Below are 15,160 nucleotides of genomic sequence, written 5' to 3'. Positions count from 1 at the left end.
GCCATCAATGGACAGTCACTTGGTTGTCAGTGGACAGTCACACGGCCGTAAGAGGACACTCACCTGGCTGTCAATGGACGGTAATATGGCTGTCACTGAACAGTTAAGTAGTCATCAATGGACAGTCACACAGCTGTCAGTGGACAAATTGGTTGTCAATGGCCAGTGGCATGGCGGCCAATGGACAGCGCTAACCGCTTTGCCCTCGAGCTGCTCAGTTCTTCTAATCCTTGTGCTTTTTTGGTTGCTTTCTACCAACTGGAAAGTTCACTCAAGTCACCTGGATAAAAACACACATGTACTTAGAGCCTGTCCCCTACGTACATCAATGTAAACATAATCTTTTAATTCCCCCCGCCCTCAGGAGTACCAGAGGCCTCTACTGGAAGCGGAGCCTCGTATCCTGAGCCCCAAGAAGACCCGGCTCATCTTCCACCGGCTGCCGGAGATCCTGCAATGCCACTCCATGTTCCAGATTGCGCTGGCCTCACGCGTCGCCGAGTGGGACAGCAACGAGATGATCGGAGACCTCTTTGTGGCCTCAGTGAGTGTGGAGGGCACGTCTGGTTAAATAAGGGCTGAAGAATTGATTTTGGGCTATTCTTTATGTTGGACCGACTGTTGGATACTCTTTTGTCAATACATATTGGTTCCTGTCAGTAAAGGTAAACGAGAAAATCCTTCCACATACATTACAGGTGGTCCTCAACTTACGGCGGGGTTCCACTCCGAGGACTTTGTCCAAAGTCAATTTCGTTGTTATCCACAAACCCCCTTATACTCTATTAAATGAACCATAAGGACAAATAAACAGTTAACATCCATGTATGCTACGTTGTATAACGTGGCTTTGTTATTTTTCATTGATTTCACACACACACACACACACACACACACACACACACAGAGTCTACAAGCACTTGTCCTGGCAAACCAGAGCCTACCCCAGCAACGCAGGGCTGGGGGGAGGGACACACCCCAGATGGGACAACCAGTCCACCGCAAAGCACCCCAATCAGGACTCGAACCTCAGACCCACCGCAGAGCAGGCCCCGGCCAACCCCGCTGTGCCGCCGCACCACCGCACCCCCCTGATTTCACACGCTGTTAACATAATACCAATATGGAATGATCATAATATAAATACAGGACAGTATTATAATTATATTGGTATGTTGCACTATTATTTTCACTTTCATTTCTAAATTTTTTTTTTCTGTTTCTTTTGTGCGCCACCAGAGCATTCAGATTTTTGCTTACAATCGCAAACTAAACGTTCTGTAACTAAAATGATTTTGTAGAAATAACACAGTTTGCTGATAGATACAAAGATTGAGTTAATAAGAAATACGCGGCCTCCCAGTGTTGTCGTACAGCAGATGGAGCGCTCGGCGTTACACGTTACGACCAAATGTCGGGACTTAATATATGGAAAATAATATAGTAAGGTTGACGGGTCGTCGTGAGTCCCGTATACCGTAAGTCGCCGACTGCCTGGAGTATGAGCAGCGGAGGGCATAGCGGTTAGAGCTGTCACCTTACTCGCGGCAGGTCCACGGTTTGAATCTCTACCCCTGCTGAAGTGCCCTTGAGCCACATACTTTCTCTCAACTGGTACAGCAAAAATTACCCAGCTGTATAGAAATGGTTAAAAAATGTTAAGCAGCTTAATATACAAAAGTAACACTGTCAGTTGCTTTGGACAAATACGTGAATATGTTTTTTTTTTAAGAATTACACATTCCTTTATTTAATTCAGCCAGTATGTATAAGAGGCAGTCTTGGCCTCATTGATCTCCTCAGTTCTGAGGCTGATTTAAGCTCCTTGCCGTCTCCTTGAACCCCCCCCAGTCAAATGGGATCGGGGAGAAACTGAGGTCCTCATTGGTCGACCCTCGATGGATTTATATCCGTTAGTGTTTTCTCATGACGCTCAGAGCCGATGCTCGTAGTACCGCTACTCATTTATTGTCCTTGTGTTCCAGGCTCTACTGCAGTCACATGACACCTGAGATGTGTGTGTGTGTGTGTGTGTGTGTGTGTGTGTGTGTGTGTGTGTGTGTGTGTGTGTGTGTGTGTGTGTTTCATAAGGGAATATTCAGAGCCTGTGCTTTATGGTCCCCATTAATAAGGGTCTCTTTAACAGCTTCATGGTTAATTATGTTGAAATTATAGGCTCAAGTAAGCTCCGATTTGCCTAAATTCAAATTTTATTCTCTACAAGGTTACTGTGGTCAAGGTCAGAGCCTGTAGATGGACATTTTATTTATTTATTTCTCTTCAAGAGTTTCCAGGTAAATAATTAATTCACTTACCTCGACAAGGTCAGAGCCTCTGCACTCGGGGTGAATCTCAATGATAAATTCATGATGCGATGCAAATTCGGGCGATTCCGCTCCAGCGGAATTCCGTTCGGCTCATTTGGCGCGTTCCTTCCCGCCGCAGTTCTCCAAGTCCATGGTCCTCGACGTGTACAGCGATTACGTCAACAACTTCACCAACGCCATGGCGCTCATAAAGAAGGCTTGCATGTCCAAACCCGCGTTCCTGGAGTTCCTCAAGGTGAGTCGCCCCATCCGTGTCCCTCAGCTCTTTCTCCCCAACAGGTTTCAGCAAACTCCTTCTTCACGCCAGTGTCCATTCTGGACATTCTCTCATTCCATGAGTAATCATCTACTCGTCTTCTGTCCATTTCACCTCAGTCAGTTACATTTATTCATTTAGTTGATGCTTTTCTCCAAAGCAACCAACGATGATTTACCCATTTATCCCGCTGGGTAAATCAGTTGAGCAGTTGAGAGTAAGTACCGTGCTTGTGGATATTACAGCAGCCTACCTGCAACCTCTCAGTCCTAAGGGAACATCTCTAACCACTACGCCACCTAGTTGCCAGAGAGAAGTTGACCAGCACATACCTTGATTTCTTTTTTTTTTTTTGACAGTCTAGTTTGCAAAGACAAATGATCAGTCTTGCTGAAGTGGTACCAGATCAGTTTGATTATTATTCACTATTAATTGCTGACTTACACCGTTGGTACTGTAAATGGGACACAGCGATACAATACTAAGATTTTTCCCAGATTATGTACTTTTTAAAATGACGTATTAATCACCTCGACTTCTAACTGTTGCGGAGCAAGAGAAACCGGTGTTTCTGAGGCCGACTTACTTAGCAGGAAATTGCATTCAAACAGAGTGGACGACTGGCACCACCTTGATTCAACTCACTTTCACAGTGTTTACAACTCCTTTCTGGTGTTTCTGAGAATCTGTGTTAAATTGCAAACTGAGGAGTGTTGCATATGTTTATGGGATCAGTCAACAACCGGCATTAAATAAGAGTTTGCGGAGGGATGCTTTTATTTTCATTTTACATTAGCTTTAATATGAATCTGTTTTGAAGTTTTCAATAATGTTAAAATAAGAAGCATTTTTTAATACATTATACCTTTATAAGACATTTCTACAGAACCTAACACAAGCATAAATAAAGGGATGTCTGTATTATTAATCCTGTATTGATTGTAGATCAGTGGTTAAACTGACCTTGGAGTTACAAACAAATCGAGTTATGAACAGATTTGCAGTCCCAGCTGCCTTTGTAAGTTTACAAGAGCAAGTTTACATGTCCATATCTGCTACAGCCCTTGATAACCCCAGTTGTAATGGCATTAGGGCATTAGCTAACGAAGCATTTTGGATATCAATCCACATCTTCTAATAACTAGAGATTAAATGAAGATTAGGTACCGATAATGTCTACTGCCAACTTGAAATACAGAGTGTTGCAAATGTGCTTGCAAAGATGAACAAAAACCCTGTCGTTAATCTTGCTCATGCTGTCTCTCTGCTGACGTGGATGTGTGGTCGGACTGGCAGAGGAAGCAGGCTTCCAGCACGGACCGAATCACTCTGTACGGCCTCATGGTGAAGCCCATCCAGCGGTTCCCCCAGTTCATCCTTCTGCTGCAGGTGAGCACCCGAACCACGAGTCCAAACAAAGACTTGTTCAGTTAAAGTATGTGTCTGGTAGCGTTCGCTTCCCAGGAATGAGGACTGTTATTACATTTATATTTACGTTTACATTTATTTATTTAGCAGACGCTTTTCTCCAAAGCAACTGTCCAATGAACTCTATGTAGTGTTATCAGTCCACACACCTTATTCACCGTGGTGACTTACACTGCTAGATACACAACTTACACTGGCTCACTCATCCATACATCAGTGGAACACACACTCTCTGTCACTCACACACTATGGGGGAACCTGAACAGCATGTCTTTTGACTGTGGGAGGAAACCAGAGCGCAGAGACGGGGAGAATATGCAAACTCCACACAGACTGAGCGGGAATCGAACACTTATTATTATTATTAACCCTTCTTTTGCTGATGCCTTTTGTCTAAGGAAACATACAGTTTTAGCATCAACAATGATTTACCCATTTATACAGCAAGGTCATTTTTACTATATCAATTCAGGGTAAGTATGTTGATCAAGTGCGCTACATTTCTTCATTTAGCTGATGTATTTCTCCAGAGTGACATATAATGTTAAGGTACTTAGAATTATTTACACACTTATACAGCTGAGTAATTGTACTGGAGCAAATTTTGGGGTAAGTACCTTGCTCAAGGGTAATACAGCTATGATTCAACCCCGGGTCAGTCGATTGTGGGCTCCAACCACTACACCACCTCCTGCCTTACATACAGGTGTAAAAGTAGTCCTCAAGTTACGACATATGTGGCTTTCACTGACCTGGGCTTGGTTGTAAGGTGTAACAAAGACCACTCCGTCCAGAGCCGTATTTGTTATTGCCTGGATCTCTCGCTCGCTGTTTAGACATCCGACAGCAACTATGTTTGTCACTTGTGATTCCCTTCAAGTTACTTTTTATTTCAAATGGCCAGCAAGTGGAAAAAGTGAATCTGCCGGTGCTGCTGGAAAGAGAAAGCGGAAGACAATAAACCGTGAAGTGAAAGTAAAAATAGTGGTGAAAATGTAATAATACTGAAAATATACCACAGTGTTGTATTTATATTGGTATTATTATATAGTAGTATTATTTTAACATAAGCAATGTGTGGGGGGCACGGTGATGCAGTGGGTGGGACCAGGTCCTGCTCTCCGGTGGGTCTGGGGTTCGAGTCCCGCTTGGGGTGCCTTGCGATGGACTGGCGTCCCGTCTGGGGTGTGTCCCCTCCCCCTCCGGCCTTACGCCCTGTGTTGCCGGGTTAGGCTCCAGCTCCCCGCGACCCTATATGGGACTAGCGGTTCAGACAATGTATTTATGCTTATGGTTCATAGAATATAAGGGGATTTTCGGCTTTCGGCAAAGGCAACTTCAATGGGGCTGTTGGAATGAACACCATGGTAAACTGAAGTCCACCTGTATATACAGTACATATAGACGACTGTATCTGTTCAGAGTGAAACATTTCCACCACTGTGATTTCCCGAAGTAGGGAATGTCAGGGGAAAACTGGTTTATGACCTTCTCCCCTATTGAGGAACACGATGATGTTTTAGGTCCACAAGCTCGTGATCAGACCCCAAACCCTGAGCCCTGTTGAAGAGAGACACCCTAGAGAGTCCAAGATGTACTCACCACCAGACTAACCAAACCATTGTGTAATCGTGGGGAAGCCAAGCGGTGCCCTGACCACAATCCCAGCTTTTGCGCTGCAGATACCCATGAGTACTTGCAAAGATGAAGTGAAAGTCAACATGACGGCCGTTGCTGTTTCGCGCTCTGTGAGTGTCATAGATTCCCAGAGTGGAAACCTGGTATCCTCCAGCACCCCAGAGGGATATTCCAAGGTTTTACACCCCAGCTTCTAGATGCTGTTAGCAGAGCCTGTGACAGAAACACGCTTCCAGTGTATTGGAGTTAATAAAGACCTGTTATGTAAATGATGGGTAAAGTAGGCAGATCAAGGCTCTTGAAGCCGTCAGTCATGAGCCATTTGGACAGACGCTGGTTGACAGCTGGTTGACGACTGGTTGGCGGCTGACCGTGGGCCTCCTGCTTCCCAGGACATGCTGAAGAACACCCCCCGGGGTCACCGCGACCGCCTGCCCCTGCAGCTGGCACTCACCGAGCTCGAGACTCTGGCCGAGAAACTGAACGAGCAGAAGCGCGTCGCCGACCAGGTGTGCGAGATGCAGCAGCTCGCCCGCAGCATCAGCGACCGTGCCCTCAGCAAGGTGGGTCTACCCTGCCCCCGGTCCCTCCGTGGTGGGCAGGTTTGGGGATGAAAAATTAGGCTTGCTACGTGCGATGGGTCTCGGCGCTCATCTACCATCTGCGGTGTCAAGTCGTCACTCGTGAGCGGCACGGCGATTATTTCGACGAGTTTATCGCAGCTCGGATTACAAATAGAGATAAACAACGGCTCACGGTGTGCTTGCGTATCCGCCGAGCCTATACTTAACACCCACCATCCAAGCTCTCCACCGCGAATTAAGTACCTCCTCTCAAGTGCCCCTGTCATTACGGCAGGTTTTTCCTACGCTAAAATTTTAGGAATGTGAAGCCGAAAGTGGTCTAATTGGAGGGGATTGCGTTCTTTCAAGAAGACACGCGTTTGTTTGCAAAATAATTTGAAACTGGGACAAGAATACTTATGTCTGAAATGTTATAGTCTCCATAATTGCAGGATGGATGAAGGCTGCAAGGGACCGGCGTTGTTTGCTTTTTTTTTTTTTTTTTTGTTATTTCGCCAGCGATTTTGCCACCGATAACCCCTCCGTTAATCCACAGGGGGCGCTCTGATCACACAGCAGCGCGAGCGGCTTCTCATGGGTTCAGCATCTGTGCATTTTATTTGTGCCGTTCACAGATGATTGTCCTGAACTTTATTTACGTGGGAGATCTGATACTTTGTCGGTACAGTGAGAGGAGAAGACGGGGCGTTAAATATACACTCGACTAAAAATGTACTTACAACATTAGGATCGTGTGAAATTACGCACAAGCGTGGACCGTATCCAACCTTTTGAAGCCGAACACAATATTTCTCTGGTTTCATCACTCTGTGTCTTAAAGAGATTTATTCCTGACTTCACTCACAATAAATTACAACGATAACTATGGATTTGCTGTATTTGTGTGTATTGTTCAGCAGTCATATGATGTGGTGTGTGTGTGTGTATTTTGTTGCTGGGACTTTTTTTGGGGTGAGGTCAAAAGTCATTACATATGAATGCGAAGTCCCCGTGGCAATCGGCAAGCGAAGCCATGCGCGTCTTTTCTTCTTATGTGCTTCTCTGTCCCCCAGCTGCTGAACTCAGGTGAGCGACAGCTGGTCCGGTGTGAGACGCTCATCGAGACGGTGTACGGAGAGAAGGGGCAGATCCTGAAGTCCAAGGAGCGCAAAGTGTTCCTCCTCAATGACACACTCATCTGCGCCAACATCAACATCAAGTGAGCGTTCGTTGTGCTGCTTTCGTTTCCGTACGTGGGCCTAAAATTGGCTCTTGGGACAAAATGTGTCTGTGACATTTAGAAAGGTACATATGTAGTGTACCAGGTGTATAGTGCATTAATATTAATGATTCTAATAATAGTAACTGATCAATAATCATTCATATTATGTATGGATATAATAATAATATATGTAATACAGTGTATACTGTGATGTTGGAACGCATTGATATTAATGATTATACTAATAGTAATTATTAAAAAATCATTCATATGTATGGATATAATAATAATAATAATATATGTAATACAGTGTATACTGTGATGTTGGAACGCATTGATATTAATGATTATACTAATAGTAATTATTAAAAAATCATTCATATGTATGGATATAATAATAATAATAATATATGTAATACAGTGTATACTGTGATGTTAGAACGCATTAATATTAATGATTATACTAATAGTAATTAATAAAAAATCATTCATATTATGTATGGATATTATAATAATAATATTAATAATAATATATGTAATACAGTGTATACTGTTAGAACTTTAATTTCTTCTTGTTAAAATCTTATTTCCTTTAGAATCTATGCTATTACTTCACTGAAACCTCATCATCATGAAGCACAACATTGATCAGTATTTCTTATGTTTATTCCAGCATTTTTTCATCGTTTAACCGTTTGCTTTTGTTCTTTTCATCTTAGTCGCATTGATTGTAGAACGCCTCTCGTAAATACGTGCGGTCCGTGATGGATTGTGTTTTTTTTAATCTCTCACCTTGTGAAAGCACTCTGTCTTGAGGATAGAGCACTCTAAGGGTAAATTATACTGCATTCTACTGCATTATCCTAAGCTATGCAGCTATTCCATATATGGTATGGCCTGTTTTATGTTCTTTAATTATTTTTCTTAATAACAGCAGCTTTTTTTCTCCTTCAACGTTGTTAGCAGCGAGAATAGCTCTGTTCTCATCATAGATGAGCCAAGGTAAAGTTCTCAGTTCTGTAAACTTTATCTGCGCTAAATGATTTAACAGCTCCAATCTCCCAAAAGTGGTCCGATTACGGCGCGAAACCAATTATCTTCCGGCGCTTTGCCCGACGCCAAGATTTCCCCGATTGTGACTTTGCTTGGCCTTTCAATCCCGGAGAAATGATGACGAAGCTGATTGTGTGTGATTACCCGAATGCATGAATAGCAACGCCGGCTACCAATATTGCAACAGGATCTCTCTCTTATGAATATCATTGCTCATACATATTCTAATTCCGTACGCCAAGGCCTGCTTTCATGATCATCCCAAGGAGCTCTCGGTTCTTCTTCCCCGGATTCCATTTGGAACGTGTGCCGTTAAGATCTTTGATTAAGACGGGAATTTGAAATCACAGTACTTGCGAGGTCTTCGGCTTCTCGCCGCACCTCAGATCCTGACGTTTCAGGTGTACATCAGCGGGTAATAGAGAGGTGACTTTCAACGCTCTAGGCCTCTGCCCCATTCTGGGCTGGGATCGCGCACCTCTTCATTAGAGAGTAAGGCACCTTACTTCGCTCCTGGTCTTCGCGGACCGCAGGCGGTTCTCATCTTTGTTCTGGATGAGGTCTTAGTCGCTAAACCTTGACGGGGATTTTGATTTAATGCGTCGTAGGATTCACATCAAATGGGTGGAACGTTCCGGATGAGAGCTTGCTGCTCGTCTTGTGACACCAGTCTTCATTTCCTAAGACTGCTACCTGTGTCACTGCACTAATGAAATGTGCTTCTGCTATTTGCTAATTTGATTTATTTGGAAACTCAACAGAATTGTTTCAGTTTACAACCCCTCACATGCTCTGCTTTTTTTTTTTGTGAGCAAAGTATTTATTAGTTTAGCAGATGCTTTTCTCCAAAGTGACTTATATGAGGTTAGTACACCAAGCTCCTTACACTGATTTACCGTTATATTCAGCTGGGTAATTTATACTGTATCAATTCAGGGCGAGTACTTTGGTTATGGCTATTGCAGCAGGAACAGGGATTTGAACCTGTGTTCATTAATTGCAAAGTGGTGGATCTAACCACTACCTGCTGTCCTATGGCTGCCCACCACAACAGTCAATGAATATTCAGAATAAAATTAATGTAATTATTCATTCTGAGTTGAATTTGCATGTTCTTCCCGTCGTGGCATAGATTTCCTCCAGGTGCCCTGGTTTCCTCCCACAGTTGAATTAGTGACTCTGCATTGCCCTTAGTGTGTGTGTGTGTGTGTGTGTGTGTGTGTGTGTGTGTGTGTGTGTGTGTGTGTGTGTGTGTGTGTGTGTGTGTTGAGTATCTAGTGCTGTAAGTCACTTTGGATAAAGGTGTCATCTACATAGCAGTTAATAATCATTTTCTGTTGCTTTTGAAGAAAGTGTCTGTGTGCTCATTGAATAAATTTAAATGTGTTAACTTTAAATGCCGAAAAATATATTTTTGTCATTTAAAAATAACCAGTACAATTATCTCCATGTACACCTTTACCTCTAGGCTCTGACTGCGTTTAACACTATTAAGAAAAAATCCTGAAATAACAAATGCACTATACAGTAATGTAGTGTGAAATGTGCGATGCTCTCATTTGAAACCCCTGTCAAAGGCGTCTAATTAAGAGTTCAGCTATAATAAACACGCAGGATAGCCTGTGGCTGGTGAGGAACGGGAGGGAAGACGTATCGAGCTGGGGCTCCCAAGTTAATGTCTCTTTCCTCCATCAGGGGGCCTCCTGACATCATCAGTCTAGTTCCAGTGGGACCCAAGTACACCGTCAAGTGGACTGCCCCTCTCCTGCAGGTGAAGGTGGTGGAGGTGGGCCAGGAGACCTCGCAGAGCAAGGAGAAGCTCTACCAGCACTGCGGGTCCAAGCAGGCTGGTAACGCTGGTGTCTCAGGTGAACGCGGAGGGCAGGGGGGTGCACTGGAATAGCTTCGTGACTCACACGCCTCACACTTTTTACCTCCGTTTACACCGATCAATATTTTAAGGAAAGAGATGAGATTGTTTATCTCATTTAATGCAAAACAACAGAGTTCATCTTGGGACCTCAGCTGGAAACCCCTTGGTTAGAAGTTCATGACTTTAATCACCGCACCACCTTTCTGTGGTTGAGAATTAAAAGGGCTGCGACTTTGCACGGGTGGACAAAAGCGAGGTATTAATCTGAATTAAAGTATTAATCAGAATTGTTGCGGTAAAAATATATCTTAAATTATTAATATGGGTGGGGCGTGTCGTGGCGCAGCAGGTTTGGCCGGGTCCTGCTCTCCGGTGGGTCTGGGGTTCGAGTCCCGCTTGGGGTGCCTTGTGGCTGTCTGGCGTTCCGTCCTGGGTGTGTCCCCTCCCCCTCCAGCCTTGTGGCTTGTGTTGCTGGGTTAGGCTCCAGTTCGCCGCGACCCTCCTTGGGACAGAAAGTCTCAGACAGTGTGTGTGTGTGTGTGTGTGTTATTAATATGGTAAAATAGTGGCGTAAGCTGCTGTGGACCAAAGCTTGTGCTTCACAATGAAAACGAAGAAAAGAAAAATAATTCCCCACGCAGAGCCCTGGAGTCTCATCGGTTCCTGTTGCACAAGCAGCCCTGGGTGTGAAAAACGTTACCTGGTTTTCATTGCCTTTACACGTCTCATTTTACAACACCGCCGCGCTGGCGATGTTTAATCTCCCCGCATCTTCATAATATGGAGGTGGCAGAAAGCGGCGATTTTAAATGCTGAATCACTATCACAATCTCATTTCATGCTTTGATAAACCATGCATTTATTTGGAGTGTTGCCCTCAATCTGGAGAGATGATTCAGATTACATTTAATAAGGAATTCTGAGCCTGGGAGTTAAGCGTTGTAAACTAGGGTATGTGTGTTAGAGAGCCCCGTGGTACCATGCGTTATCAGCCAGCGACAGCGCGCGCTTCTAAAACCAAGGAGATCTCGTTGAAATATTGATGAGGCCATTACGGGTTCGCCTGCGGAGAATGTGCGAGAGAATTCCTGGAAAATCTTCGGACTCCGGCAAAAACACGATCCGAGCTCGGTCGTACCGGCCCGCCCGTCCTGGCCTGGCCTCGGCGTCATCGGTATCTGCTTTAATTGCGAGTCGTCTGCGGCACCTCCTCAGCGGCCCTATTTGCTGCACAAGTGAGCGTCCCTAATGGGGTAGCAGGCCATCTCTGTCATCACCCCCATCCTCCCAACTCCGCTTTCGCCTCAAATGGACTCATTTTTCATCTCCAGGTCTATAACTTTCTGACGAAACGGCCTGCCCTCCTCGCTGCCCTCCGGAGAGCGCCGGCGATCCCTCGCCCAACTTTGTCCCAAAATCTGAGCCAGGAGGAAGAACAAATGCAGGGCTCGGTTTCCTCCTTTAGCCGTCTCGCAACGGAGACCCGTGTTATAAGCTCCACGTGATTTGCGAGCCTCGGTGGAGCTTTGGGGTTTGACGCAATCCACAGGAAGCGTGACAGATTTGCGTTTGGTCCTGTCTGAAATTAGGACTTTCGCCTCCTCCTGGCCTTCAGTTTTAACTGGGCCATTCGGAAATGTAGGGTGAGGCAGGACGGAACCTACGACAGTCGCCTTTTGGAGCTGGCACCCACCGCGAGGCTGGCTGGCGAGCGAGGGCCTGCTTCCATCATAGCAGGATTAGGCCGGATCATCCCACTTCTGCCACCTTTAGCTGATCAAGACGCAAAGCTCTGCTGGAAAGCTCTGTGCGGCTCAGATGCAACCGCGACTGATCAGACTTGATTCGGGGCTGATAATGGCCATCGGGGAAATAGCAGATCTGAAAAGTTCGAGGTCTGCTTCGACGACGTGTCCACCCGCCGTTTCACCCTCAAAGGAGACGTGACTCTAAAGCCAACAGGTGTCCCGTCCTCCCTCCCGTTCCAGGGTGGTGCTGTACCTGGGAGTCGGTCCAGCACGATCCCGCAAGCCAGGCCACGAGTCGCATCTCGACGCAAAACTTCATTGGCATAGTCGCATTGAGACGCGCTTCGAGATGTGGTGCGTGCGAACCTGCGGAATGAAACTCACCTATCGATCTCCCAAGAAGAAGCCCGAGTTATACATGGGGGGCCACACCGGGGCTGCGACTCAAATTGATTGAGCGTTTGGTGTTTAATGAGCCAACTGTGCCTCTTCGCTAGGCGATGGGGCGTTCGTATTTGAAATGGCCAGCGTGTTTTGTTATTGGATTGAGCTTCTCTGGCTGAAAAAAAATGAGGACAAATTAATCACACGTCAATCTGCACGCATAATAGGGCGAGGCTTTTTTTTTTTTTTTTTTTTTTTTTTGACAAACTGCAGCTCCGTCCTTGGATGGAATTTGTGCTTGTAAAGTTCCACTGTGCAAACGCGCTGTGGCTCACACTTTTGCAGATATTCTGCTATCGCGCATTCTGCTTTTGGCTTTCGTTTATTATTATTATTTTGTTATTATTTTATTTATATTTCTTCTCATTATTCTCTATTTTTTTGTATTTATTTTATATGTCATTATTTATGTTATTGTCATAATTTCTTTATTTTTATTGAATTATTTAATTTATTATTTAGCTGATGCTTTTCTGTGAAGCGACTTACAATTATTTACCCATTTACACAGCTGGGTAATTTTTACTTACAATAATTCAGAGTAGGTTCCTTGCTCAATAGGTAGCAGGAGGTGGGATTCAAACCTGGGTCCTTGAGTCCAAAGGCAGCACATCTAACTATTACGCCACCTGCTGCTCCAGAATAAATGCTGTGTCGTCAGAGCACAGTGCTGTCCTTCATTCAAATGCAACATATTCCTGCAAAAGTACAGCCTTTGTGCTTTAAAATATGAGCGTGGTGGGTGATATGATGGGAAAAAGTGCGGCCAGGTGCCAGCAAGGCTGATCGGGCATTTCTTCTTCCAGGAAAGGCGTTCCTGGGCCCCCCCCGCCTCTTCCAGGACCTGCAGGAGCTGCGGCATGACCTGACTGTGGTAGAGGAGATCACGCTGCTCGCAGGCACCCTGCAGGGGACATACCAGGTGAGCCACCTGCACCGCTCCTTGCCGCACTTTCCCGCCGCTGCTGCGCTGTCTGCTCAACAAACATAGGGTGGAGCCAGAGAGGGCGCTAGTGGTTAAAGAACACGTGTGGAGGCCAGCAGGAGATTAAAAAAAAATCAAAAGGGCAATTGTTGAACCATCAAGCAGGGAATTTATGGCAAATTACTTTAATCAATATCCAGCTGTTGATATTCCTCAAAGTGTGAATAATGTAAATTGCTCTTTATTATGATAAATATTTCAGGGCACTGGGTTCCAGCTGACTGAGTTCTGTGTTCCGTTCACTTCCTGGTGTTACAGTGCTGTTTGAGTAGAACAGTGCCATTATTGCCGCCTTCATACTTTGCTCTCGACGAGAGAGGAAGGCCACATTTTTTGACGGGCTCCCTGTCGTTTCCTGCATGCAGAACCTGAACACAACCGTGGGCCAGGACTGGTGTTTGGCCCTGCAGAGACTCATCCGCCTCAAGGAGGAGGAGATCCAGAACGCCAACAGGTGCCGTCTCCGTCTGCTGGTCCCAGGGAAGCCTGACAGGTGAGCGCACCAAAGGCGAGGTTAGGAAGGTACGTACGCTGGTTGGCAGAAAGATAGGTAGGTACGCAGGAAGGTACAGAGGTTGGTTGGTAGATAGGTAGGTGAGTGCGTAGGTAAGTAGGTAGGTAGGTAGGTAGGCAGTCAGACTGGTATGTCGGTAGGTAGGATGACTGGTAAGAATGAAGTAATGAAATTAAGTAATGTAGCAAGATAGGTAAGAAGGAATATAGATTTTTACATAGGTAGGTAGGTAGATACATGCAGTAGGTTGGTGGTCGGCATGTAGGAAGGTAGGTTGTTAGGTTGGTAGGTAGATACATGATCTGGTGGTTGGTAGGTAGGTAGGTAGGTAGTGAGATTGGTAGATTGGTAGGTAAGTATATATGTGCATAGTTTAGCAGGTTGATAGGTAAGTAAGCACGTTTGATGTAGAAAGGGATGTAGGTACAAAGGTTAGTAACAGGTAGGTACGTATGTTGATAGGTACTATAGGTATGTAGGTACATAGGTGCATAGGTTAGTAGTAGGTAGGCAGCTATGTTGATAGGTAGGTAGGTATGTAAATTGGTAGTTTTGTTATAGGTGGGGGGCGGTGGCACAGTGGGTTGGACCAGGTCCTACTCTCCAGCGTGTCTGGGGTTCGAGTTCCGCTTGGGGTGCTTTGCGATGGACTGGCGTCCCGTCCTGGGTGTGTCCCCTCCCCCTCCGGCCTTACGCCCTGTGTTGCCGGGTTAGGCTCCGGTCCCCTGCGACCCTGTATGGGACAAGCGGTTCAGAAAATGTGTGTGTGTGTGTGTTATAGGTGGGTGCATAGGTAGGCAGATAGGTGTGTAGATTGGTAGACAGGTAGGTCGATAACCAGGATTGCTATTCCTCTCAATACCGCCAATGTACTACCAAAGCACTATAATGCAGGCTTAATGCGCTGTACCGTGTAATAAATTAAATTAAAGTGGTCTACATGACAGAGATGCGTAAGATGAAATACTCATGGTGAAATACTCAAGTGTGCCATCGGATTTGTTTATTAATGATTACTAACATTATGGTGTCGGAAGAATTGACATTAGGATTCACTCTCAGTTTTGAAGATGATGTTAAGGGTCGAACGACCAACAATGGCGATATTT

General features: G+C 45.2%; 1 protein-coding gene across 1 annotated transcript in view; it reads left to right on the top strand.

Annotated features, from left to right (window-relative positions):
- The window catches only part of arhgef10lb (Rho guanine nucleotide exchange factor (GEF) 10-like b), a 68,589-nt gene that overhangs the window by 26,215 nt on the left and 27,214 nt on the right, over nucleotides 1-15,160 (top strand). The window contains exons 12-19 of the mRNA XM_018750630.2: nucleotides 365-544; nucleotides 2,446-2,562; nucleotides 3,880-3,972; nucleotides 6,042-6,212; nucleotides 7,286-7,431; nucleotides 10,183-10,355; nucleotides 13,359-13,474; nucleotides 13,903-14,030. Of these exons, the coding sequence (XP_018606146.2) occupies nucleotides 365-544; nucleotides 2,446-2,562; nucleotides 3,880-3,972; nucleotides 6,042-6,212; nucleotides 7,286-7,431; nucleotides 10,183-10,355; nucleotides 13,359-13,474; nucleotides 13,903-14,030 (1,124 nt within the window). The remainder of the gene's footprint in view (nucleotides 1-364; nucleotides 545-2,445; nucleotides 2,563-3,879; nucleotides 3,973-6,041; nucleotides 6,213-7,285; nucleotides 7,432-10,182; nucleotides 10,356-13,358; nucleotides 13,475-13,902; nucleotides 14,031-15,160) is intronic.

Source organism: Scleropages formosus, chromosome 2, assembly GCF_900964775.1.
Source record: "Scleropages formosus chromosome 2, fSclFor1.1, whole genome shotgun sequence".
NCBI classification, from domain to species: Eukaryota; Metazoa; Chordata; class Actinopteri; order Osteoglossiformes; family Osteoglossidae; genus Scleropages; species Scleropages formosus.
Note: the sequence above shows the minus strand (reverse complement) of the source record. Positions and strands in the feature narration are given on the sequence as shown.